This window comes from Pan paniscus, chromosome X (genome assembly GCF_029289425.2).
Source record: "Pan paniscus chromosome X, NHGRI_mPanPan1-v2.0_pri, whole genome shotgun sequence".
Classification (NCBI taxonomy): Eukaryota; Metazoa; Chordata; class Mammalia; order Primates; family Hominidae; genus Pan; species Pan paniscus.
The window spans coordinates 14,487,349-14,513,752 of record NC_073272.2 but is presented as its reverse complement, the minus strand read 5'-3'; the positions used below and the strand labels follow the sequence as shown (position 1 = coordinate 14,513,752).

Genomic DNA, 26,404 nt, shown 5'->3' with positions numbered 1-26,404 from the left:
GAATTGCACCCAGCCAAGCCTTCAGATGAGAATGCAGCCCAGCTGAAACCTTGACTGCAACCTTTCTGAGCCAGTTAGGCTATGCCCAGACTTCTGACCCACGGAAACTATGAGATAATAAATGCTTGTTGTTGTAAGTCACTACATTTGTGTTAATTTGTCATGCAGCAACAGGAAACTAATACAGAGAGGTGGGGTGGGGGGGAGTGTCAGGGAAGACAAAGAGGGGAAAGAAGACAGAGGGAAGAAATAAAGAATATTGAATACTAAATTTAAATTGGCTTTCATAAAACTGAGCCTCACCTCTTCCTTTATTCCTTTCTACCCTATACAGTATTTATATTTTAGGCTGCAGAACATGTTGGGCCACATCTGAGTGGACTTGGGAACAGCCTTGAAACCCAACCAAGAAGGAAATTGGGACCAAGAATAGGTAGAAAGATGGGAGAAAAAGCAGAGGAAAGCTTAGGCTCTGAGCTGAGTGCTGGTGTGAGCTCAGACTGTGTTGGGAAGGACGTGTTTTAGGGAACAACCACTATGTTGGCTGTTAGGTCAGTATTTGCCACCACACTTCACACTCTCCAATGCCTTTGTCAACAATTCACAAACTAATGTGTAGCCAACATTTTACAGCAGATTTTCAAATCTTGGGGAAGAACTATCCACGCAAATCACATATCATCATGTAAGACATGCAAAGGCTAAGAACAAGTGAGTGTATTTGAGTCTATGTATGTGTGTGTATGTTTTAATTTTTAAGGAGATGCTCAGTTGTCTTTCCACCTAGGACTTGGGGCCAAAAAAATGGTTTTGGCTAAGTCAAGCTCATGGTCTAATGAAGGAAAGTCTTTATCTGCAACTGTCTCTATTGCATATATCATTTAAATTTCTTCAGCAGGGTCTATATGAAATGAGTGTCATGTGTACTGACTGATCAGAGTTAGTTCCTTTATCCAAATTGTAGGCAAATCCCTGACTTATATGTGATTTCTTCCTCAGAAGCCTATAATGTTCCCTCCCAGAACTTATTGCGATCTCTCATTATTCTGTTTATTTTTCACTCTTTTTTATCTGCTTGCCCGCTAGAACTGCACTGTACAATGTGGTAGACAATAGCTACATGTGAATGTTTAAATTCAATTAATTAAATTATATAAAGTTTAAAATTTGATTCCTTAGTCATACTGGCCACATTGGGAATACTCAGCAGCCACATATGACTATTTGTTATCATATTGAGTATCACGGATTTAGACACTTTCCATCATCACAGAGAGTTCTATTGAACAGTGCTGAATGCTACACATTTAGTCCTCATTATTCATGGTCCTGATATGCATACATTTCAGTTACCATGGTTTTGCTAATCTACCAGTCCCCAACAACATAGCTTAAATTTCAGTTACCATGATATGTTAACTGAATTGCATAAAGCACAAAGTTTGCCATTAGCTGCTCAATCCAAAAATCACTACACAAATAAAAGGTGTGCATGATGGTCAGCAACCAATCGCATTACTTCTTTCCAAGTCTGCCACTGATTGGTCTGTTATTCAGCTCATGCACACACAGCAGAAAGCAAGTAGATGTGCTGCCTTCTTTTGTTTTCCCCCATGTGATAAGGCCATGTAACATTTAATAAAATTGGAGCATTGATAGAACTGGTCAACAAAGATGAAAGTGCAACAAAGAAACAAGTGATAACACTAGAAGTGAAATTAAAATAAGACATCAATGGAATCATCAAAGAAGTAGCTGACAGTGGGAATGACATTGCCCTCATTTGAGACTGTAGATGTGCCACCAGAGAGATGCAGTGAAGGTACATGCATCAACATAAATAAGGGGAGAAGTTATGAGGAAAAGGATGAAGCTGTCTCAGAGAAAGTGACACTGGAAAAAAAACACTTCACATGAAAGGAACTATTGGAGATATTTCACAATAATAAAAACACAAATGATAAAGTATTGGAAGCTTTGACAATTTGCCAAAGGCATAGAAGAAGAATGCTTATCTATATCATTAAGCTATATGATGAATAAAAGAAGGCAAGCACTGTTCAAACTCCTCTTGATAAATTTTTACAAAAAAGATCCAGTTTAATTCTCAAGGTTTCTAATAGTTTAAATTACTGTGTACTAAATAAATATCAATTTTACTGTACTTTTTCATGTCCCTATACATTAATAACTGACAATAAGAGAGTATGTAAGTTTTGACAAAAATTGTTGTAGGTCATGGAACAGGTATAATTTTTCTCATTGATTATTGATTGCTTTGCCGAGTTTCAGCTTGCATGGTCACTTTCCCAGTCCTGCACTACCATGCAAAGGAAGGCGGCCTGTAATGCTAACTCACTCTGAACCTCTGCTTTCTTGAGGAATGAAAAAGGTTGGCCAATTCTAGAATAGGCGCTCCATCTTTGGCAGGGACAATGTCAGTCATATTCATCATCGTACCCACCTGTAGCACTTAGGACGATGTCTGCCTAGATTAGGAAGTTAATAATAGCTGGTGAATGAATGAGTGAAAAAATGGATCCATCTTCCTTTAAGTGGGAGGCAGGAAGAAATCATGAATCATTAATGAAAAAGCAAGTTAGGAAATGGGAACTAATCAAAATGAAAACAGCAGGAATATTACATGGCTGGAGGTTACCAAGAAAGCTAAATTCCACCAATCCCACATACATCCACTACCAAAGTGAATTCTGCCTATAGTGGTGAATGATGATGCCACAAATGGCACAGAATTTTGGTCCAGACTTTAGAGTAGAAAATGTGAATTAACACAAAGAATGAAAAAATAAAAACCTCAAACAAACAAAAACCCCAAAACCCAGTGCTTTGAAATTAATGTGTAATAGAAAATTAAGATGCATTGATAAATATAGACAGTTTCACGGAAGGCAGCTGGTTAATTTGAAGTTGAATGGTGCAGTAAGTTACTTTGGATATTTGATTATCTATTTCTTTCAGTGATGTAGGATTTAAGCCATTCCATTATTTTGTGTAGCAACAAATATTTGATAGAGATACAGATTGTTCTTCTGTGGATTTTCTATGTATAGGCTTTGGAATTAAAAAGTGAGATGGGTGGCCAGGGTATAGGTGGAATAAATAAAAAGTATCCAATTTAATGATATTCAAATTGTTATGAATAAAAATTCAGTTCAAAAGGCAAGGTTCTTAATCTTTGATCTGTCAAAGCTGAAAAGCTATTGCTGCAACCTGACTTTAAAAGAAGATTTGGGATGTTACATACAAATTTATTTTTCATAGTTTTTGCATTGCTAGAGGGGGAGCTAGTACTGAAATCTATAAAACCAAACTGATAGCTAGTCTTACAGACTCATTGGCACGCGCGCGCGCGCGCACACACACACACACACACACACACACACATCGCTATCTACACAAATCAAAATTGACCACTTTCAAAGCAAAGACAAAATCAGGTTACAGACAATGTAATATTGATGCAACTTTTTCCTTCTGTTTTTAGTCTTTTTTTTTTCTTTTTTTTGAAATGAAGTCTTTCTGTGTTGCCTCCCAAGTAGCTGGGATTACAGGCACATGCCACTGTGCCTGGCAATATTAATGTATTTTGATCCCCATGAAGGTTTCTAAATGTTTGGAAAAGATAAGGAATTACCTGAACATAGGTGATTTGTTTTCCATTTCAAAAACTGCACAATTTTGAAGGGTGATAACCAGTCAAAAGGAAAAACAGCCCCGCCCCCACTGCCAAATCAAGGATAATCCAGGCAGGATAAATTAGAACACTGTCCTGGGTCACTCAGAAGTAACATTCAGAGAATTAATTACTGGCATTTAGAACTATATGAAAGCAGAACATAAACAAATGAAGATTTTCTTTCCTAAGAGAAATCATAATGAAAGATAAAATTTATAGTAAAAGGAATTGAGCCATTGTAGTATTGCTATAGCTAGGGATTTCAGGCTTTTCTGGAAAATAATTTCGTTTGTGATTAGACTAATTTCTGCTGAGCTTAAGGTTAGTGGGATCTGTGTTAATTTTAATGTCTCGGCAATTGCATTCATTTTTTGATTTTTTTTTCTTGAAGCTAATGCTGTGTGGTTGTTGATCTGAGTACTCTGTCCTTCCACATCAATCATATCCCTTCTGACGAATTCACTTATGTGAAATATGCTGGGACTGACACTTAGGTACAAGGGCAACTGTGGTCAGAACAACTCTCTGAGCCAGAAGCAAAGCTCATAAACAAATAAAATACAAATAACTTTACTATATAATACAGTAAAGGATGGAATGAAGAGCCCCTAAATTGTGGACAATGGTTATCTTTGGAAGTTGGGTTTAAGGGGATTATTACTTTCTCCATCATTTATTTCTGTAATGTTTATTTGATAATATTAAGGAATTCCCAATTTTTAAAATGCAAAAACGTCATTGTGGTTATGTTTAAAAGTTCTCACAGGATATTCTTACTGAAATATTCATGGGCTAAGCACTATGATGTCTGGGACTTGCTTCTAAATCATACAGTGGGAGAGGAGGTGGGTAGAAATACAGAAAATAAGATTAGACATGAATCGGTAGGTAATGAGTCCACATGAATTCATACGATTGTGTCTACTTTTGTTTGAAAGATTTGTGATAAAAGATTAATAAAAATGGTAGGAGATAAACTTGGCAAAGTAGACTGGGGACTAAACGTAAAGAACCGTGAGTATAAGGAAGGTTTATTCTCCAGTTCAGTGCTCTCCAGATTTCAGTGAATGCAACCCTACCTGCGACAATATTGTCACATGCATGCACCAGGCATATGCTTATTTATTCATTCATTCATTTATTTATTTAAAATTATGTACATGTACCATTGTACTATTATGCCATTATAAAACATACACAAACATAAAAAAGCTAGATAAAAATAAGCACAAGTATTGTTCTAATATGTTCTTCCTACACTCTATGGACCTGGACCCCAGTTAGGAACCCCATGCTTAGTGAATGTGGGGGCCCCTTGAGGTTTTCTGAATAGCAAAGAGTTTATTTATAAGAAACAGAAACTTACTGGCGCAGTAATGGGAGGTTGATTAGAAGGACCCAGAGCTACTTCCCTGAGGCTTCTCAAAGAACTCCAATGGACTGGGAAGTTGTTCTAACTAGATACGTAACTTGAACAAGGATGGTCACTTCCTTGTACACTTCTTTTACATATATGCAATACACATAATGTGTTCTGCACACAGTCAGGATACAATATGCATATAAAACAAACATTCCCCCACATATTATCTTGGGCAATATATTTAACACAATGATTATGATGATAATAATAGCTAACATTAATTGAATACTTACTCTCTGCCAGGTATTGTGGTAAGAACTTTACATACACATTTTTACTCAAAACTCATGACAACCCTATGGAAATCGATCTTATAATTGATTTTCATTTTATTATGAGGAAATTGAGACTAGAAAAAGTAGCTTTCCCAACATAAAAGGGCTAGAAAATGGCAGAGTCAAAATTTTAATCAAGATGTTTCTGACCCCAAACCCCATATCCGTAACAACTCATCCATATTGCCTCCAGAGAGAATAGTGTCCAAACCAGCAGATTGTTGTGATGATTAAATGAGATAATATAGTTAATATGCTTAGCACACTGTCTGACATAGGGCACACATCCTATTAATAGGTTAGGATTTTAGTACACAGAATGATATTTACTAAGATTTTCCACAGTAAACACCACTAATATCTCTCAATATCAAAACACCAATATTTATAATTATAATTGTAATGAAATAATGTTTTATTATTTAGTTAAACATTATTTATAATAACACACACCTAAACTCCTTTCCTTTGCTGCCATCCATAACCACGTGTGGCTTTTGTTGTTGAGTCCCTGTGGAATGGCTGACTAGAGAGAGATTGCAATTGTGGACTGTGTTATGCCTCCTTCTCAGCAGGCTACAAAAGTAGAAATATTTGCACCTGGTGTACTCCCATCACGTTCTTAAGGAGCCACCTGTCTAAGTAGGAGTGCATGTAACTTGAGCACTGAATGAGCCAGGAAATACATATATACATATCGATTTTATTTTATGACTGCAGGGTACTTTTAGAGATGTGACAGTCCTGGAAAGTTCTTTGCATTCCATTGGTTTCACTTGAACTGGTCAAATATACCACTTCCATTTCTTTCTTTTTTTTTTTTTCAGATTTCATATTTTTATCAGCCAATCCAGATTAAGTATTTATTTAATAAATACTTAACTATTTACTCATGGCTCCCATGATTACAGTAGCCATCTCTCCCTGATTTTCTGGAACATCCAAGATTTGAGATTTTGTCCCAGTACTACGCTATAATTCCAAATTTGATTGGCAGCCTTAGCCTCTGTAGAGGCGGTGATGCATGAAGCCCTATGCTGAGAGCTGTGATCTGAGATGAGACTCACAGGTGCTGGTGTGTGGTCTGGTCTACATTACTGAATCTGTACTTAATTTTGATGATCATTAAATGTTCCTTTTTTTAAGTTTGCAAATACTTTACTAAATGTCCTATCACTCTAAAGGGAATTTTAAGTTTTGTAGTTGAGTTGGGATGAGGGGAAGATAATGTCTTTGGTTTGCAGATTTTTGACATTTAGTCAAAGCAGATCTTTCCATCAAATAATTAATTTTGGTATTATTAATTCCATACATTTTATGTAATGAGATATTCTATAACTCTAGGTGTTACCTAGGAAACTGCCCATCATCCCCTCTGTTCTTCTCCCTGGGAAGTTTTTTAAATGCTAGAAACACTGTGAAGAGCATTTGTGCTGACACAGTAGAATCCATCCCCACCAATTTGTAGCCCCAATAGCAAAAACCCAAATTAAATATGTGGGATTCTTGGAAGAAAGCATCCAGTAACCAAATACTATGAGCAAAAAATTAATTTATTACAGATATATTCTCTAGTAATTCATAATAGCTTCTTGAATTTTAAATGTCTTTTTGCTATTTCCAATGCTTAAAAATCATAATTTTAAAACATAAGTACTGTTTTATATACATTGTGATTTCTTTTCTTTTCTCTCTCTTTTTTGTTTTGTGTTTTACTTCTAAATATGAATTATATGGTTTCCAAGTAGCTACTTGGAAAGAAAGGGGATAGGATTCATTGTTTTGCTCTAACATGGTAGAATTTAAAATTTCACATCATATACCTGGAGTTTTAACTATATGAAAAATAGCCAAATGTCATCACTTTCTTGGATATTTCTTTTACGTGTATATATATGTATAATATAAACAGAATACATCTGATTAGTACATTTCAACATTTCATCAATGTGACTTTTATCTCCTATTTTATATAAAATAACAAAATATACAGAGAGAAGAAAGGAGACATCTGTTCATCATACACACAAAGTAAATAAAAGTTCATGTATGGCTTTGCAAAGGTAGATTATGACGTGACTTCCATATTTATTTGTTTAAAAGCCTCTTGAGAGAACGTGTCAGTGTGCTTACGAGAGCGGCCATGGTGGTTGAGTGTCGCGCCGAGAGTCCAACATTAGGGTCCCCAGGGTTCTTTCCAGTGGCTGCTTCGGCAGCTTTCAGTAGACAAATGTAATTTATGACCACTTCATCGATCTTCCCTACAATTTCCTGCCGCTGTGTTTCTGAGTTCACGACTTTAACTAATCGCATGCAAGCTTCTGTTAGGCAACAGAGCACTTGAAAGCTGGAAGTCATAGCTAGGAGCATCTCCTCCGGGCTTTTCTCAGCCATCGCCATTTTCCTACAGGCACTTCCCAACTGTCTGGACTCAATGGATAACAGTTGCTTGTACTGAGAAAGTGTAAGGTCGTACGCTTCAGGGCGTGACTCCTCTCTCTTCTCCTTGGTTGCCCTGACGAGACAGAGCAGCTCATTGGCATCATTTTGGGCTGCAAGGAACCCATCAGGCATTGCATATGTGCTCTCCTTTAGGGCATTTATTCTTGCAATCCGGGCATGAAAAGCCAGGTTGCTGAAGTCCAAGTCATCTGGGTCTCGCAGGTCTTCTGCCCAGACCTTCAGCACTGACCCTCTGGATAGCTCCCCTCGTTGCTTCTGAATCGCCACAGCCAGGCATGGGCTGCTTGGTTCTGGCATGGCTTGAGTCATCTGTGGTCTATAGAGGCAAGAGACCTGGACGGTGGCCTCTCCCCTCTCCTCTTCTTCCTCACCATCTTCATCCTGCCCTCGGTTCAGGAAGCAATAGCTGAAGGGTCCCCGGCATCTCCAATTGCTGCCCTCCAGCTTCCGCAAGGGTAATGTCCTATACAGCTTTGAGTCTTTATGAGCCACTGGGGACCTTTTGTGAAACCTCCCCTCAGAGCTCAAGTGCACTGAGCTTTGGGAAAAACTTTTGGTGAGCTTCCTCCCCAGGGGGAGTTCTGCTCGCCTTTCAGAACTGGCCTCCTGTGCTTCTGTGATGCCTGGACACTTTAAGCTGACTGCACCCTTGGCTCTCTCTCGGAAGGTCTCCAAATCGACAGATCCGGAGAGGATACTGCTGCTATGTCTCAGAGCCTTCTGGCCGGGAGGTGTCCTGAGGCTCCCCCCTCTCAGATCCGGTGGCCGCCAGCTCACAGCCTCTCCGTATGCCTGATTTGCTTGGGAGAAATCATTAGGGTCTTGATTTGGAATTGGCACCTTTGATTCCGAGTGAATGTTTGATGGTAGCAGGATGGGATCAGCTTCAGGATGTTGAGACCAAGCTGAAGGCATGCCTCCTCGTCTCTCCTTCCCAGGCTCTGTCAAAGCTACACTAGGGGTAGTAGAAAAACAGAGAGAATCATTAAGCATCTCCTGGGAGGCCATTTTTACTACATCTCTACATGATGTCTGTCATTTCTCAAGGATGTAGTCTGGAAGGGCTGCCGATGCTAAGGTCACCCTGCTTTCCAAAGACTGCCTCTTGATATCTCATAACAAATTTCCATTTTAATGAATATCAAGAAAATACTGGAATCTGTTATTTCTGGAACTGCTGATTCATTTGGAATTGTCTAGAAATCCCAAACATTTTCAGGGATTTCATGAATTGCCTTGCTCCCAATATCTACCCATCAAAGCTTAGACACAGAAAACAACTGTGTATAGATTATTCAAATATATTGGAGATATTAAGTTTCATTTCAAGGGAATTAGGTTAAATCTGGCATTGTTACTTTTCTTTTCTTTTCTTTCTTTCTTCCTCCTTTCTTTCTCCTTTCTTTCTTTTTCTTTCTTTCCTTTCCTTTCCTTTCTTTCCTTTCTTTCTTTTAAAGAAGTGGCCTAACTTAATTAATGCAAATTAAATAAGTGAATCTTTTTAAGAAATCAGCATGAGGTTTGCCTGGTAAAAGTCTGAAGTTGAAACACTGGGCCAGTTGTTCAACATTTTTTTTTTTCCTTTAAGAAAAGCTGTCATGTGAAGCAAATAATCCCCATCTCACAGAATTTTTGTGAGAAGCAAGAGGTAACTCAGGTGAAAGTTCTTTATAAATCATGAAGGATTAAACAGTGTGACTTAGTTTAGAGGTAAAGATGCAGTTGGGTGATGAGTTAGGTGATATTCACAGACAGCTTTTCCAAAGGAGGTAAAGCCAGTGGTGGGTTTTGAGAAAGTAGAAAATCTTAAAAGAACAGGAATAGAAAATGACCAATATAAGATTTCACTAACTTCTATTGACCTGTATGAAAAAGACACAATTGATGACATAATTTGAAAGATGAAAGTATGAAAGAGTATCTGCTTTTGCCATGTGATGGCCAGCCAAGTGGATCAGTGAGGGGAATGCCTGCCATTGAGTGGTGGAGTGGTGAAGGTGGGATACAGAAGGTGGATGTGTTCTTTTTTCTACGTGTGTTTACACTTTATTATTTTGGGGAAAATAAAGCAGCTCATCAGGAATAGCCTCAAAATCTTCCTGACACTGGGGTATGCAAGACACTTCAGAACATCCATATAGAGCAGTCTTACAGAGTAGGGAGGAATCAGTAAGATTGCCGAAAGGCAAATGATCTCTCCAAACCCCTCCAATCTCCCTGATACCCTGCTCTCTTATCCTTCCTTGTCCCTCAATAATGAAATGGCAGAATTAGAACTCAGATGTCTTGGGAAGAAAATCAAACTGTTATGTGACTCTGAGCAATACTATCATATAACTAAAAGTCACACTGGGCATTGCTAAACATCTGCATTTAGAATTTAGGAAAAACATATTGCCCCATCAAATTCTGAAAGCAAGCACAGAGTAAGATTATAAAGAGCAAATGCCATTTTCACCTTTATAATCTTTAGTATTTATTAAACACCAGGGGATCAATGATTGGTACTTTACAGTTCTGTGGCCTTTTAAAATTCTACCTTTTACTTTTCTTCCAGACATTACGTTTTTAAGTTTATTGTAAATATGGTTTACATGCTCTTGGCATGTCATACAAAGTGCTAAATCCATCATTGCTGTACCTGTGGTTTCCTTAATCTTGGGGAGCCGATGGCATCCATCTCTCAATGTGCCAAACAGGGGTTCGGTGTTAATGGCTGTGTGCAGAGCAGGCACTGTCATCCGTGGACACATCCCTTCTGTCTGTGGGTGCAGTTCCTTAAAGGTGGCTCCGTGGTTGGGAAGCCCAGGGGCTCTCTCCTCTGAAGGAATGTAATTCACGCCTTTCCCAGAAGCGTCAGGAATCAAGTGCTTCCCCAGGGAGGGGCAGAGCGGCGACTCCACGGGTGTGGCACAGGCACTGCCACTGCTGCCTGTGCCACAGCCTGCATCCACTGAAGAGCCTTGGGAGCTCTGCAGAGAAAAATGGCCCTCGCTTTGCAGCGATGACATCCGCTTGGCCAAGTGGTAGTCACAAAGGCGGGCCACACTCTCATCAGCCTCAGGAAGCTTGGAAGGATGGTCGCAGGTGGACGAGTCAGCGTCCTCTGGGTTATCTAAGTCTTTGGCTGAAGATGCACAGGTCACGTCAGTTAAGAAGCGGTCCCCTTGACCAAGTCCTGAGCCATCACTGGTTTCTCCATCAGGAGCTCCTTCTTCCTTCCCTTCGGCCTCCCTTGCCCCAAGACCAGAAGCTCTTGGAAAGGTTTTCCCTGTTGCTGCTTCTAATCCACTTTTTTCAGCCATCCCACCTTCAGTGGCCACATACCATCTTTGACTGTCCTTGCGAAAGGCAGTTCTCTCCAGATTAAAAGTGCTCAGGTGTTGACTGTCCCGTGAAGACACAGTACCAAATTTACCACTGGCCTCCTCCTCCATCTCTGCCGTTTTGGTCCCCTGCTGTTTTTTTCCTGTTGTGTTCCCATTAGGGGGTGCCTTCCCCTCACCATCGGCCAGCTTGCTTTTCCTTTTGCTAGTGCAGGAGTATGCCACCGACCCCATGTGCAGTTTGCTAAAATAGTCAGTGACCGACTTAGTCTCCATAGTTTCAGGCTCCATCTCCATGTGGTCTGAGTGAAGTAACTGCTTGGAAGGCACAACTTTGGGTGGGAGGTCGGTTGCTGGCCTAGCAGCCAGGGCGTGCGAGGACTTTGGAGGCAAGCCCCCAGCGGGGGTCTTGGAGGCCGGGAACTCGGTCTGCTCTTCTGCAAGGGGGTGGTAGCCTTCGTGAGTGGCCAAGAACATACGGGAGAGGTTTTCTGACTGTTTTTGTGCTGTGGCCAGTTCAGAACTCTCAGTCATTTCAGAAGAGTTAGTTTCATTGCCCGAGTCTGACGAAGACTCAGGACTATAAGCCCGCAAGATGGCTACACCTGCATGCCGTAAAAAACAAGAACTGATTAATGGATGCATCAGAGGCACTTGGAGACATGTAAGAAAATGGGACTCATTATTACTAAAACAAAATACCAAGTTTTTCCCTTTTCAGTAAGGACTCTGAGTTTATTGCAGTTTTTCCAGAAATGGGGGTGGGGGGAGATGTGCCTTATGTTTTAAAAAAAAATAACAAAGGAAATCACATACACACAAAAAAACCCATGATGGCAGTTTCAGCACATTTATGAAGTGGGACATGTGTGAAATGGAGAACACCACGTAACAGGACTCCAGGGGCAAATGGCTTGGAAGGATGGAATGATATGGTTATCAGTGAATGAATGTAACAATTGTGAAAGAACCTGAATTGTCACTGGTCTGCTGTTCTTCTGACACGGATAGAGCCTCTAGAGCTCCCAGCGTGGAGACGACGGCATTATCCAGTCCCTTCTCACACTTGCCTTCGGCGCTGGTGGGCACAGTGTCAATGAGGGACACGGGGATCTCATCATTTTGCAGGCTGCTGCCTTTCTCCTTGTCCTCGGGGAAGGAAGCTGCCTGGCTCTGAGAGTCCTCTTCATCTGAACTGTCTCTAAAGCCAGGTGGGGGTGCGGCAATGGCCATGTTCAAGGAACGCAACAGGAAGTCATCCTCATTGTCATCACCTTCTGGAGGGGGCAGGGATGTGAGGTCAATGATGTCATCACTTGACCCAGACAGGTTGAGGATGGCCGGCTGGTTCATCTCCCCCACCACGAGGTCCTCCTCGCAGCTCACCTCGTCCTCATCCTCCGCGTCATCAGTGTTTTCTGCATAACAGATGTCATGCAAGAGGGGTTCCTCGATCCCCTCCGCGGCCTGGAAGCTCTTCACATCGCCTATGTTTGCATAAACAGAATTTTCCACAAACTGGATGCCCTCTGCCTCTGGAGTGAGATCCAGGCCCTTCATGTCATTGGCACTGCCAATGTAGAGATTTCTCTGCTTCTCCAGCATTTCAGGACCCTCATCTAGTAGCGTTTCATAGCCGAGGGTTGGGGGACTAATACCATCATCCAAGGCGAAGTCTCCAAAAATAAAGGACACTTTAGCTCCTCTCGGAGATTCCTGTGCTTTCTTCAGAGTTTCTGGTCCTGAGAGGGTCAATAGGGACCGCTGAGCTAGACTTCTGTAGTCTGCCTCACAGGGGGCCTCCCCGGGCTGGCTCAGCTGCTGGTTAAGTCCATCTGAACTATAGGCATTGTCTATGTACAAGTGCCGGTGCTCTTTTGGACACATGGTGCTGTCTGTGATCTCCACCGTCTTCTGCTTTGAATCTATGTATGTTATCTGGGCTTCTTGTTCCCCTTCGCCAATAAAGGTGGTCATTTGGGGTATACAGTTCCAATCTGGGCCAAGGAGGTTATGCTTCCCCTTGTTTTCAGGTCCTAAAGAGAAAGAATCACGCAAAGACACATTACTGTACTGTCTGGTTTTGGGTGGGGCGGGGGTGGGAGGCTCGTCTCTGTTTTTTAACTTAATGGCTTGTAGCATCACTTATGTAAATACAGTGTTTCAACTACCCAAATATAGTACTTATTGATTTAGGCTTCAGGTGTATGAATTCCTTGGGTTAGGAGAACCGACCTTAACAAAATTGATACTGCATAAACTGTAATTGCTATTTGATAAAATGTAATACCATCTGGGGGTAGGGAAGTATAGCTTAATTCCATCTGACCCTCGGTTCTATTATTAAAAGGCTTCATTCATATCTACAAATGTAAATATACAACATGTCTTTTACCCTTAAAGGTGAGATTTCAATAGGCCGTTATTCCAGAACATCAATTGTTCTTTTCCTTGTAAGGTGAGATTTAATATTCCCTACTTCATGGAGGAAGATATTGAGTGTTTTCCTCATTGAATTCAGAGACGGTCAAGGATCGTCAGAGTTTTACCATATTTTTTAGGAAATTAAGATAAATGTTGTAATGATAGTACAAAACTACTATCTTCAGTCTTTTGATATCCTAGTGGATGTTAAAATATTCATGTATAAATGTCAGCATGCATGCCCATGTGTATATGTGTGTGTGTGTATAAAATGCATAAGGTGGCATGGTCACAGGTAACGTACTTTTCTCTGTAATTTCTAAGCATAATTAATATTTAGATTAATTTCAATTTTTGTTTGTATCATAGGAACTCCTGAAAATTTGTTTCATGTTCCTCATGGATTAAAATTACAAAACCCCAATTTAAATACTATTATTTTGTTTGCTCTTCAAGCATCTTTCAATCTGGAATTTTGATGTCGAGATTTGCTCTGATATTTAACAAGACAGAGAACTGGGTCATTCTGTTGATATTGCCTTGTAGATTCCAGAGGCAACATTTCCAGAAAATTTTAGGGCCATACTATTCTCCCATCTGTTCCCTCAAACTGCCCCCAGCACAAGTTTGGATAACTGACATCAGATGTGCAAGACATATGGGAAAAAAGTGCAGTTTTACCTAAGAGATTTTTGCTCCCCGCAAATCATGCAATGGACTTAATGCTGAACAGTGTTCAGGGTCATTTTAATAAATTCATGTATTTTCATGAACAATAAGAGATATAATTTTGAAGACATTGAATTATACACTGGCCATATTTGCATCTTACCATACAATAAATAAACCTTGTGGGGGTTCAGCATTATTTTATTAACAACAATTTGGATTATGACTGGGTGTGCGTGTGGGGGGAAGTGTGTGTGTGAGTGTGGATTGTTGCAGGAGGAAGAGTAGTTCAGCGAAGTTGCATTGTAACGCGGGTTTAGGGCTTGGCAAACATTTTCTGTAAAGGGAGGTCTAGATAGTAAATATTTTGGTTTTGTGGGCCAACCATTCAATTGAGCAACTACTCAACTTAGCTGTTTTAATATGAAAGTAGCCATAGATGCTACATAAACAGACGGGTGTATGAGTTGAATGGTGGCCCCCAAAAGATATGTCCACTCTGTGAATGTGACCTTATTTAGAAAAAGTGTCTTGCAACGTTAAGGATCTTGAGATGAGATTATCTTAATTATCTTCATGGGCCCTAAATTCAATGGCATAGAGAGATTTGGGCCACATAGAGAAGAGGGGAAGGCCATGTGAAGACAGAGGCAGACACTGGAGTTAAGCAGCCACAAGGAATGCTGGCGGCCACCAGAAGCAGGAGGCGGTAATGAGAAATCCCCCCCTAAAGCCTTTGAAGGGAGCATGGCTCTATCAACATTCTGGTTTTGAACTTGTGGCCTCCAAAACTGTGGGAGGATAAACTTATGTTGTTTAAAGCTCCCAAGTTTGTAAGAATTTGTTCCAGCAGCCTTAGGAAAGTAAAACAATGTGTGTGGTTGAGTTCCAATAAAACTTTATTTGCAAGAACATGATTTGGCCCATTGACCATAGTTTAGCCAACTCTGATTTAGATGAACAAGAAAACTGAATAGGTCAGCAGGCTCAAAGCAAGTTGATGGATACTTACTGAGACCCTCCTAAAGCCCAGAGATGCATACATATGTGGGGCCAGGGATTTTGAAAGTGCTTGAAGGCTAATTTTCAAGATAGAGAAGAAGAAATGGGGGCTGTTTCTTATTAGATATCTTGACTAAGATCTGGGATCAATTTGAGGTGAGAAGAAAATATGTGTTCAATCTGGCTTCCTTCCAGAAGGGTCTACTGATTTGGCTTCCTGGAATAATTTTGGAGACATGGAAGAATGTGGTTTGGGGGCTGGGATCTATTCTGTGGCCCAGTCTCCTACAGAGTGGAAGGAGAGAATGGACTGGGGAAGAACTGGCCTGATGGGACTTCCACTCTGTATTTCTTGGCTCTCAGATCTTTTGGGCGTTTCTGAAGAGAAGAGAGTACTTTCAGCCCTTAGAGTATGCTGAGCCCAGACTGCTGCTCAACCTAGGTCTATCAGTTTCTTTTTGGAGTGTGCTCTCTCTCCGTTATCCTCGCTTCTCTCTCTCTCTCTCTCTCTCTCTCTCTCTCTCTCTCTCTCTCTCTCTCCACCTACCTCCTGCCCTGTATCTTTGAGAGTGGGGATAGGTATTTGAAACCAGGAGAAATGATGGTGAGGCTGAAGTCCCATTCTTTCCCCACAGTAATAATACTTTTTGTAACTATGTTTTTGCCTCTTTAAGTTCTATTAAACCTTATGTTGTGGGTCACTATGAATTGGACAGAGTGGAGACCCTTATTACTGTAATCATGTTTAGAATAGTAGGTTTGGTTTTCTTCATACACCTCTACAATCTTTACAGTCTATGAGGAAAGGATTTATTTTCAAGATAAACTTTAAAATTTGAAAATAAAAAGCCAAAAATTGGTTTTCCAGTGGGAAACAATTGTGTCAAATTGCTGAACTGCTCTTTGGAATTTCTTTACTTTTCTTTTTTTTTTTTCTTTTAGACACAGGATCTTGCTTTGTCAGCCAGCCTGGAGGCTGGAGTGCAATAGTGTGCTTGGCTCACTAAAGCCTTGACCTCCCGGGCTTGCATGATCCTCCCACCTCAATGTCCAAAGTAGCTGGGACCACAGGTGTATGCCACCACACCTGGCTAGTTTTTAAATTTTTCTCGTGGATACAGTGTCTCACTTTGTTGCTCAGGCTGGTCTCAAGCTCCTGGATTCAAGTGATCCACCCGCCTCGGACTCCCCAAGTGCTGAGACTACAGGCATGAGCCACCATGCCCAGCCTTCTTTGGAATTTCTAAGGTCAGCATTAAATTGCTCTAAATCTCCTAGCTCAATGAAAACATGTGGTCATAAAAATGTTTACTGCCAAACCCAGTGCACGCCTATCACCTCCTTTTTTGTTCTTTCTTTTTCTATATTTATTTTTAAACATTTGTGTCTCTCAGGAGCTTTCTTTGCCTCATGTTCTGTCTTTCTCTCCTTTCTGTGTTTCTATCACTTTCTAATTTATTTATTTATTTATTTTTGAGACAGGGTTTTGCTCTGTCACCTAGGCCAGAGTGTAGTGGCGTAGTCATAGCTCACAGCCGCGTTGACCTCCTAGGCTCAAGGTTTCCTCCCACCTCACTCAGCCTCCCGTGTAGCTAGGACTATAGGTGCGTGCCACCACACCTGGCTAATTTTTATATTTTTTGTAGAGACGATGTCTCCCTGTGTTGCCCAGTCTGATCTCAAACTCCTGTGCTCAAGTGATCCTCCTGCCTCAGCCTCCCAAAGCACTGGGATTATAGGCGTGAACCACTGCATCTGGCTTCTATCTCTTTCATTCTGGGTTCTTTCTGCCTCTGTTTTTTTTTTTCCACTGCTAATTATTAATAGAAATGCTGAGCATCATTTTAGATGATGTACCTAGATTATTTTTCTAACCCTTGCAAGCTAGTTTTTAAATCCCATTTTACAAATGAAGAAACTCAAGCTCAGAGAAATTAAAAAAAATCAGATACCTCAAGATGGGACTGGATTAAATCTCAGATTTATTTGACTTGAAAGTCCAGGTGTTGCCTTCTAACATGCTTTATCCATTGCTCCTTGTTTCTAGCTTCCCTTTTTCTATGACTGAGCTGCTTCCATTCACCTGGCCATCATCATAAACTGTGTGTGAGTCTGTATGCGTGTTTAAATGTGTCTACATATTGCAGTATATTTATGGAATAAAGATTGATGTTTATGCTCAATTTAACAGTGACAGAACTTCCTTCCCTTTTTTTCTCCCCTCATTTTCTCTGATAAATGCCGGGGACTGGGGCGGAGGGCAGGGTTGGGGGGAAGGGAGAAAAAAAGAGAAGCAACAGTAAAATTTGTTTTTAAGAATTCCCCTTTCTTTTAAAAGAAACCCCAATTATGGAAACTCTGATTATACTTTTTTTTAACGGGTCAGTGGCTGTGCCTAGAATGGTGGCATCTGTCCATCAGTGACATTTACTAAGCATCCACTGTAGATGGAGTAAAATGCTTAAGTAACTGAAGAAAAAATGTTCTAAAACCAATGAAAACCACCTACTGTCAAAGGAATAATCAATTTAACATTTGCAGCCTTCCCTGTCCTCATTGTGGGGATCTTTTTTTCTGTCAAGTAGGTGAACTGAATTATTTGATGTCTTTGCCATCTTGGTGCTCCTATTATGGATCCAAGATGGCTGCCAATGTGGAAGAATTTTCTTCTAGTGTTCCCAAGTCCGAGTGCTAGGCAATAACCACGTCTTCCTGTTTGTAAAGTTCCCAGAATCCTGGGCATAAGTCTGACTACAGGGAGGAGGCTCCCAGACACCCGGGCCTAGGACACCATCAGGAGAGACCAGCCCTAAAGCAGGGGCTCACAACTCGTGTTCGGGCATTCCATCATTAGTCCTCTGGCCCTGACCTCTGTAAGAGTAAGGCCATGAAAACCCAGCCATAGAGACTTTCATGATAATAAAATCAAGGTTGGAGCAAGCACCCTGACACTTCTGAGTGATGTGTCAAATGTGGTGAGAAATCAGCATTTTTCTTTTTAACAATTAGCCCACATCACAGGTATCTGAAGGCTTTTGGCATTGAATTTGGACATTTGATTTTTTTGTGGGTACAATTTTAACTTTTTTTAATTTTAATTTTAATTAATTTATTTATTTTGAGACAGAGTCTCACTCTGTCACCCAGACTGGAGTGCAGTGGTGCGACCTCGGCTCACTGCAACCTCTGCCTCCCAGGTTCAAGTGATTCTCCTGCCTCAGCCTCCCGAATAGCTGAGATTACAGGTGCGTGCCACTATGCCCAGCTAATTTTTGTATTTTTAGTAGAGATGGTGTTTCACCATGTTGGTCAGGCTGGTCTCGAAAGCCTGACCTCGTGATCCGCCTGCCTTGACCTCCCAAAGTGCCAGGATTACAGGCGTGAGCCACCGCGCCCGGCCTTAACTTTTCAGAAAACATCCTTATTATTGTTGTCAGGTGGGGTGTTTGCAGGGAGGTCAGTGCTTGATGAGTTCGGGAAGAGAATACCTGTTTCCTGGGTCGCTGTGTTTTTCTTGTTGGCCATGTTAAATATCGACCTCCTGGAATCAACAAGCAGCCGGTAGTATCCAGCCGTCAAGCAGGCCAGGTTCATGGCATCTGAGGATTCCATCAGAAGCGTGATAGGCTACACAAAAGAGAACACTTTGGTTAAAGCCATCCATTCTTAATAACATCCCTGGAGTGTCAACAGCTGCATTTATGCTTATGGAAAAAGAAGTTATTGAACAAACATTTCATGGGAGAAACCCAAAGCAGGAGAAAAAGCCAAGGATAACACAAAGTGCCTTACTGAAAAACATTCAGGACACACCCTCTAAAAAGCCTGGACATTTTGAATCTCTTCCAAGTCATATATATATATATGTCTGTCTATCTATCTATCTGTCTATCTGTATTTGAGACAGGGTCTCGCTCTGTCGCCGAGGCTGGAGTGCAGTGGTGTGAACTTGGCTCACTGCAACCTCCACCTCCTGGGTTTAAGTGATTCTTATGCCTCAGCCTCCGGAATAGTTGGGATCACAGGCACGCACCACCGCGCCAGGCTAATTTTTGTATTTTCAGTAGAGACGGGGCTTCACCATGTTGGCCAGGCTGTTCTCCAACTCCTGATCTCAAATGATCCGCCCACCTCAGCCTCCCAAAGTGCTGGGATTGCTGGTGTGAGCCACCGCACCTGGACCCCCAGTCATATTGAAATGAAAAAAAATGAGATTGTCTTCTTCCCAAATAATTAACATTTTTAACATTTAAAGACAATTAAACATGTTAAACTGGTAAATTAACATTAACTAGTTAAGTTACCAGTTACCTCAGTTACCAGCAGTGAACTCACAATCTGAAAATTACAGGAAGATTAAGTTTTGGGTTCACGGTGTAAATTAGTGTTAAAGAGAGGTAAAATTCAAGTGGAAATTACTGCTAAGACTGAATGAAAAGTGCCAGAGATCCAGTAAAAAGTTGCTTCTAGATGAAATCGTAAATTTACAGGAGGGTAAAACAGATGGGAGTTGAGAAAAGGCCTCACTAAAACTCTCTTGAAACAATAAGGTTATTATACAATTGGACATAGATTTGGAGCTTATAGGGAAAAAAAAGTGTTGGATGAAGCAATTTTTCTCACTGAGTTAGGAAGGTTGTGTTTTTGTTGAAAGAGAAAAAGTGAGTGAGAGAGAAATAAGGAAGCAAGAAAAAGCAGATATGAAGAGAGGCACAAAGACAGCAAGACAGCAGGCCTCTTGCTTTCACTCCTAGGTATAGGACACTGGGCGGATTCAGCGCCCCCAGCTGGTAGAATTTAACTTCCCTGCCAAAGCCGCTGTACTACTTGTTGAACTGCCTTTCCTTCCACTTCAGTTGAGGTCTCCCCTCAGCCTCCAAGCCACCGCATCATTATTTTATATAGGCAGGACGCCATCGGCCGGGCACGGCACTCATTTCTGTTTAGGACAGATTATCTCTGTCATCGGATCTGTAATAACTGCCTCCAGTTCACCCTTTCATCCACCTTTCTCTGTGATGGGGCTATTTCTCTCAGCCTCTTTGCTCATGGAGTAGGATTAGCATTCCAAGTCTATCCTCACACTTTCAGCTTGCCAAGAAAACCCTCTGGATCCAGCCCATGAAGTCCTACAGGTCACAGCCAGCATGTCTGAGCTCCACATTCTCTCTTTCGTGATCATCTGTTCCCACTGCAGAGCTCTCTAGTGTATTCTGATGTGCTCTGTAGAAACGCTTTGCCACATTCTCAATGGCTGTTAATCCACTCCTCCCACACCAGCACCCTAGTGGGGATGCAGGTAGGGCTGGGTCCTCCCTGGCTATTTTCAGAGCACCCTCCAGGCTGGTGTTGTCTCCTTTGTGGAGTCACTATCTCCATTTGTTCCTGTACCTTTTCTTCATAGAAACAGTAGAAATACTGCCATTGCCAAAATCCAATAACTCATCTCTACTGGGAAAAGAAGGTGGAGACCAGGAACCTGGACTATTTCCTATTCTCTTTTGGGAGTAGAGTTTTGCCCTTTGTGGACCATCTCAGATTTTTTTTTTTTTTTTTTGAGATGGAGTCTCGCTCTGTTACCCAGGCTGAAGTTCAATGGCACGATCTCGGCTCACTGGAACCTCCACCTCTGGGTTCAAGCAATTCTCCTGCCTCAGCCTCCTGAGTAGCTGGGATTACAGGTGCACGCCACCACGCCCAGCTAATTTTTGTATTTTTAGTAGAGATGGGGTTTCACCATGTTGGTCAGCCTGGTCTTGAACTCTTGACCTCGTGATCCGCCCGCCTCAGCCTCCCAAAGTGCTGAGATTACAGGCATCAACCTCCACACCTGGCCAGATTTTTGTTTTAAATGGAATGGCCATGACATTCATAGGAGCCAGATGTTCAGTCAGTACCAATTGCTACCATATGAGAAGACAGATGAACTAAAACATCAGCTTTTCCAAAAGAATAAACACATATGGACCTAACGTAAGCAAAGGGAGTGAGAATTCTAAAGAAAGTTGGGAAAAATCTCCCTCTTGATTTGAGTCATATATTCTAGAAAGTTAGTTCAGAAAAGTTTCCCCTACTCTATACCTAGAAATCACATATTCTAAAGTCAGAAGGGACCTAGAAATTATGTAGCTTGCTTTCTCACGTATGAATAAAAAAATTGAGCCCAGAGAAGTATAGCGACCTGTTCCCAATCACAAAGCGATTTAGTGAGGACTGGAGCCCTCAGGCCTGAGTTGGTGGATTATTTTCTGCACCACTTTGCATCTGTGATGCTCTGCACACATTGACTTTTGCCTGCCTTGTAAACATCTGCAGTGTTATCAGAAATTAGCTGTTGACAGCAAGGCCATGTGTCAACACCTGAAAAACTTGCCTTCACATCTAGCACGTGGAGTTCTACCCGCACCAAGCTCTCCTCCTCGGAAAACATTTCGATCCTGTTGACGTGGCTAAAGTCGGCTAAAAGAGCCACCAGATTGGTTTTGGTGTTGATGACATGGCTTATGCCATACCGGGGCCCAACCAGGAGAGTCACTTCCGAGCGCTTTTCTGCCTGCTGAGAAAGAGAAGTTGACAACATAAAAATACTGAACCTCTGAAATGCCATGCCAACTTGAACCTATGATCCTATTTTTATAAGATTATATTTTCTTTAGAAAGTGTTTCTGGGTCATACTGTACTAAATCATCCAATTAGAAGAACCAGATACATGACTGAATTGAGGCTCTGATAAATCATGAGTAATTAGAAAGTAAATGTTATAGCACAGTATGTTCATAATCATAAGATGCTTTTAGAAATGAGGTTTGTTTTTTTCTTTTTGGTTTTCCTTTTTTTTACTGTGAAAGCAACTTCTGCCTCAATGATTTAAAAGAAGGCCATTGTTAGAATCCTTTGATTCTCTCGGTTCTTCACATTTCTTTTTCTAGGGCATTCTGCAGTGGTGTTATCTAGTTTAACATTTCTTCTGATATTTTCAGACTGTTGTGAAGTTGGTTAGAAATGAAGGCTGGAGAAGATTCACAGCTGATTAGCTTTTGTCATCAGAGGCGGAATGAGCTGCTGTGGCTTCCAAGAGAAAGCAAAAAGAAAAAAAAAAAAAAAAAGAAATTACCACTAATGTTGCCTTGAACACACGGCCCCCATACAATCGTAGGTCACTGAGGAACTTGAGATAATGGACCTTGGCTTGTAGTGCAGAGAGCTGAGGAGAGAAAAGAAACCTCAGGTGTTAACTCTATTGGGTATGACTCCATTTCAGCTGGAGACTAGCAGAAAACAAGTGTAAGATAGAAGGATGATTTTACGGCTGAAAAGTTGAGATGTGACAAAGACTATTCATTAGGAATAAAATTGCTACATATTTGGTTTCCTGATGAAGGACTGGAACATAAAATCAAGATTCAAATCTTATTTATTAGGGGGTCAATGTATGGGGCACTCATGGGTATAGATATGCTGGGCCAGGGCACTCAGCAAGTGAGAACAAGACCATAAAATGTTCCATTGAACATCTGCTCACTGGGAGATTTCAAGAGGTGAGCGGGCCTTCTACTTGCAATTAGGGACAAAGGTGAGGTGTCTACCTATATTCCCATTGCACAAGAGACTCACCTGAATGCAGACTTTGTGGGAATCATTTTGAATACGCACCTGCAATCTAGGCAAAGCCTTCTAAACAGGCCCTTTACACTTCCCCTCTCAAGTTTCTTCCAGTCCTTGCAAGTTTTCGGGGGAAATGAACTTTCTGAGATCCAATCATTGTGGAAATGTTTGAACTTGCTATATAAGGCTCTGTTTTATTAATTCAACTTGGAAAATCTGTTGAGTTTCACAAGTGATTTATAAATGAAATTTTATCCAGATAAAAGTTATCTTTACAAAGACTTAAAAATGTAGAATCCCATATCACTAAAAAGAGTATTTGATTTAAAAAAAAAAAAGGTCCATGTTTCAGACTGAATGTGCCAGGGATGTTTATTAAGGTTGAAATTTTCCAACAAGGTGTAGACCACCATTAAGTGGCAATGACCATAAAATTCTATTTTCACTTGTAGATGGCTTGCCAACTTATTTGTTAACTATACATAAAGGCACTGCTCTTTATGTAATTGTTACTTAGCACCATTTATCCATCCTACTTCTTTCAAAAATGCAAAGCATTTGCAAATTGTTTTGAAAGCAAACTATTCACTCTTGGCTAGAAAAACAACCTTTAAAGGACAGTGATGGATAAATGGATAGGTTGATTGATCTTATAGCAGTTATCCAAATTATTACGAGTGGGCCAGGCTTGAAAAAAAATCACAAGTCAATTATAGAAATTAGCTTCCAGCAAATCAGAACTGAAGTTAAAAAGAACTTGACCCACATCATCTTGCTACATCTCTGTAAGCTGAATGCTCACTGTGATCAAAGACATCCTTCCCATGAAATTGGGAAGTGAGTTAAAGGTGGCTGATAGTGTGTTGAAACTGATTATACTTAAAAAAAAAAAAAAAACTGTCGTGGGGTGAGGAGGGGATAGAAATAAATGTGCCTTACCCAGTAAAAATGACTTAAAAAAATCAGATACTAAGACAAAATAGTTCTCCACGTAAACAGTGATTTGTATTAGAGTCACACAAATTTCTCCAGCTAATATCAATTGGAAAGTGTTCTTCAGTTATAAGACTGCTTCCAATTTTATAGATCCAGTATTTTAAGGCTCCTTCTCTTTCTGGTTCCTGGAATCCTTTGCTTTTTATTACCTATAAACTATACCTCTCTTTTCTGACCAACAGTATATTTTAAAATTTCCTTTGTGTTTCTCTTACTTAATGAAAACAAAAACAAAAGCATAAAAAGATTTTAACACTAATGATGGTGAATGACAGCAATAATTTTATCTTCCCTCCAAAGGTAGGATTGAATCCATTGTTTGTCAATAGGGGTGATTTTGTTCCCGGGAGCACATTTGGCAATGTCTGGAGACATTTTTGTTTGTCACGATCACGGGAGGGTGCTACTGGCATCTTGTGGGTAGAGACCAGGGATACTGCTAAACATCCCAGAATACACAGGATGTTCCCCGTAACTCCCTAACAAAGAATGATCTGTTCCCAAATGTCAATTACGCCACAGTTGAGGATCCCTGGTTTAATTAATGTGGCCTCTGGCCCGCAGGGCCTCTTGCTGGCTGTTGTGCATTGAAGCTGGTCTGAGCAGTAAGCAATTGCATGATTGAAACATAGAATTATTTCACAATTCTATCTTCTATCCACAAGGTCTCAGAGGCTACGCAAACTTTTCCTGGATGGGCACATGAACACATACCTCCCTGCTACAGTACGGAGTCCATAACTTGTGAGAAAGAAATAGGTTCCTATATGAATACTTATTTTTCATTAGTGTTAGAAACATGTTAATAGTTAGAAAAAAGTTACATAGTGTTACTGCTTCTGAAAATATGGTACTAAGTATTTTATTCATGAGCTAATTTTAAACATTTAAAAAATGCATTCAAGCCTCTCTCTTTATAATTTTCTTTTAAGATGCAAATGTGATACCTTTTTACCCGGTGGTACCAAGTTTTGATTTGCTTTGACAAGGTGTGAAAGTGCTTTCTTTATGTTCTTCTCTTTCATGCTTTGCAGCACAGCAGAGGGAAGAAAAGTCTCTAATCCCCATTCTTTTCTGCAATAAAGAGCATATCTTTAATTTCACATTTCTGTGATGATGAGTTATCTAAGACAAAATGGTGCTCTGATGTTTGTTGGAACAAATGAACCCTTGGTGAGGCAGAGAATGGAGACAAGTCCCCAAAGGAAGTAACTTTTAATTTACACTCAGGACACACACTACTTGATCATTAATACACATGTTTGCATTTAAAAAGAAATCTATTCCTCATTCTCTAGAGACAATGCTAAGGAGGCATTTGGAGCCAATGTAAAGTGAAGAGACATTTTATCCAACCAACTTCTGAATCTCTTCAAAGTCACTCACGTATCCGAGTTTGTATTTCCAACACCAATTTCTCTCCATCCCTTTGTTGATTTCTATTCTCCAATCTCCCTGTCTGCTCATATTCTTCCTCTCTTAGAAGAATGGATGCAAGTCCTTCATGTCCCCAAACCATTCTTCCCTGTCCCTCCCCTCCTCCATGGCTATTTCTCTAGGCACACACAGTTCTTTTGTCCCAGCCAGTTCCTGTCTAACTCCCTCCATCAACATTTCTTGCTGGTGGTGTGGAATTGGGTGTGATTCATGACTCTTAAGTGTGCCCAGTATTGATGTGGAGATGCTGTTATCATTCATGGACGTGGATGTACAACAAAACAACAACAAATGGGACTGAGTTAATACATTTTTACAAAGAGCCAATTTCACCAGAAACGACTACCACCCCCTTCTAAGAAGGTCCCATATTTTGAATTCTAGGAAATCTATCCTGGAGTAGAAATCCTACCCTAGGTTATGTGTCTAACCAGTGTCTTCTAAATTATGTGAAGACCTTCAAGAGGATTCCAGTTATTTCTCCTGTTCTAGGTCCTCTCCAAAGAAGGGTAGGAAGACAACCTACCCCCACCACTTGACCATTCATATTCTTCACTAGTTAAGATGGTATATTTCATGATCATTATGTTTTCTTCCTTCTCAACTTGTACTTACTGTCTTATCCATCATTTGGCACTACTTATGGGCTATCTTGTAATCCTACTTGTATCATTCTTTTAAATAATTACTTTTCCTATCTTTATATCTTGTTTTTACAATCAGACCACAAGTTCCTCGATGGCCAGGAATATAATTCATACATATTAGTATTTTCTACTATCCTAATGTGAGTGCTATATAAAATGCTCAATGAATATTTGTTGGTCAAAGGAATTTATGAATGAGAACATTATTACAGACTTTTCAGGATTCTTACTCAAGCCAGATATCTCTGAGACGTTTTTGACCATACAATGTTCAACCTGGTAAAATGTGGGTACACAAAGTAGGAAAATAAATGCATTTTAATTGTCTGAAAATCAACTCAGGTTGTGCAGGCCACCTTTTCAAATGGCAGCCAGTTTCACCTGTCCCCAAGAACTTTAAAAAGGAGAGTGGAAGAGGGTGTGAATGTGTCCAGCTGAG

General features: G+C 40.6%; 1 protein-coding gene across 6 annotated transcripts in view; it reads right to left on the bottom strand.

Annotated features, from left to right (window-relative positions):
* Positions 1 to 4,815: 4,815 nt before the first annotated feature.
* FRMPD4 (FERM and PDZ domain containing 4) overlaps positions 4,816 to 26,404 on the bottom strand; it is a 582,613-nt gene continuing 561,024 nt past the window's right edge. For 3 of the 6 annotated variants that reach the window (XM_057301098.2, XM_057301097.2, XM_034950556.4), the window contains 7 exons: positions 24,829 to 24,955; positions 22,395 to 22,484; positions 21,653 to 21,835; positions 18,768 to 18,906; positions 12,156 to 13,220; positions 10,500 to 11,789; positions 4,816 to 8,813 (listed from right to left, as the gene is read on the bottom strand). In XM_057301098.2, the coding sequence (XP_057157081.1) occupies positions 8,809 to 8,813; positions 10,500 to 11,789; positions 12,156 to 13,220; positions 18,768 to 18,906; positions 21,653 to 21,835; positions 22,395 to 22,484; positions 24,829 to 24,955 (2,899 nt within the window). In that variant the 3' untranslated portion in view covers positions 4,816 to 8,808. The remainder of the gene's footprint in view (positions 8,814 to 10,499; positions 11,790 to 12,155; positions 13,221 to 18,767; positions 18,907 to 21,652; positions 21,836 to 22,394; positions 22,485 to 24,828; positions 24,956 to 26,404) is intronic. The other 3 variants (XM_034950552.4, XM_034950551.4, XM_034950550.4) reach the window with 1 other exon arrangement.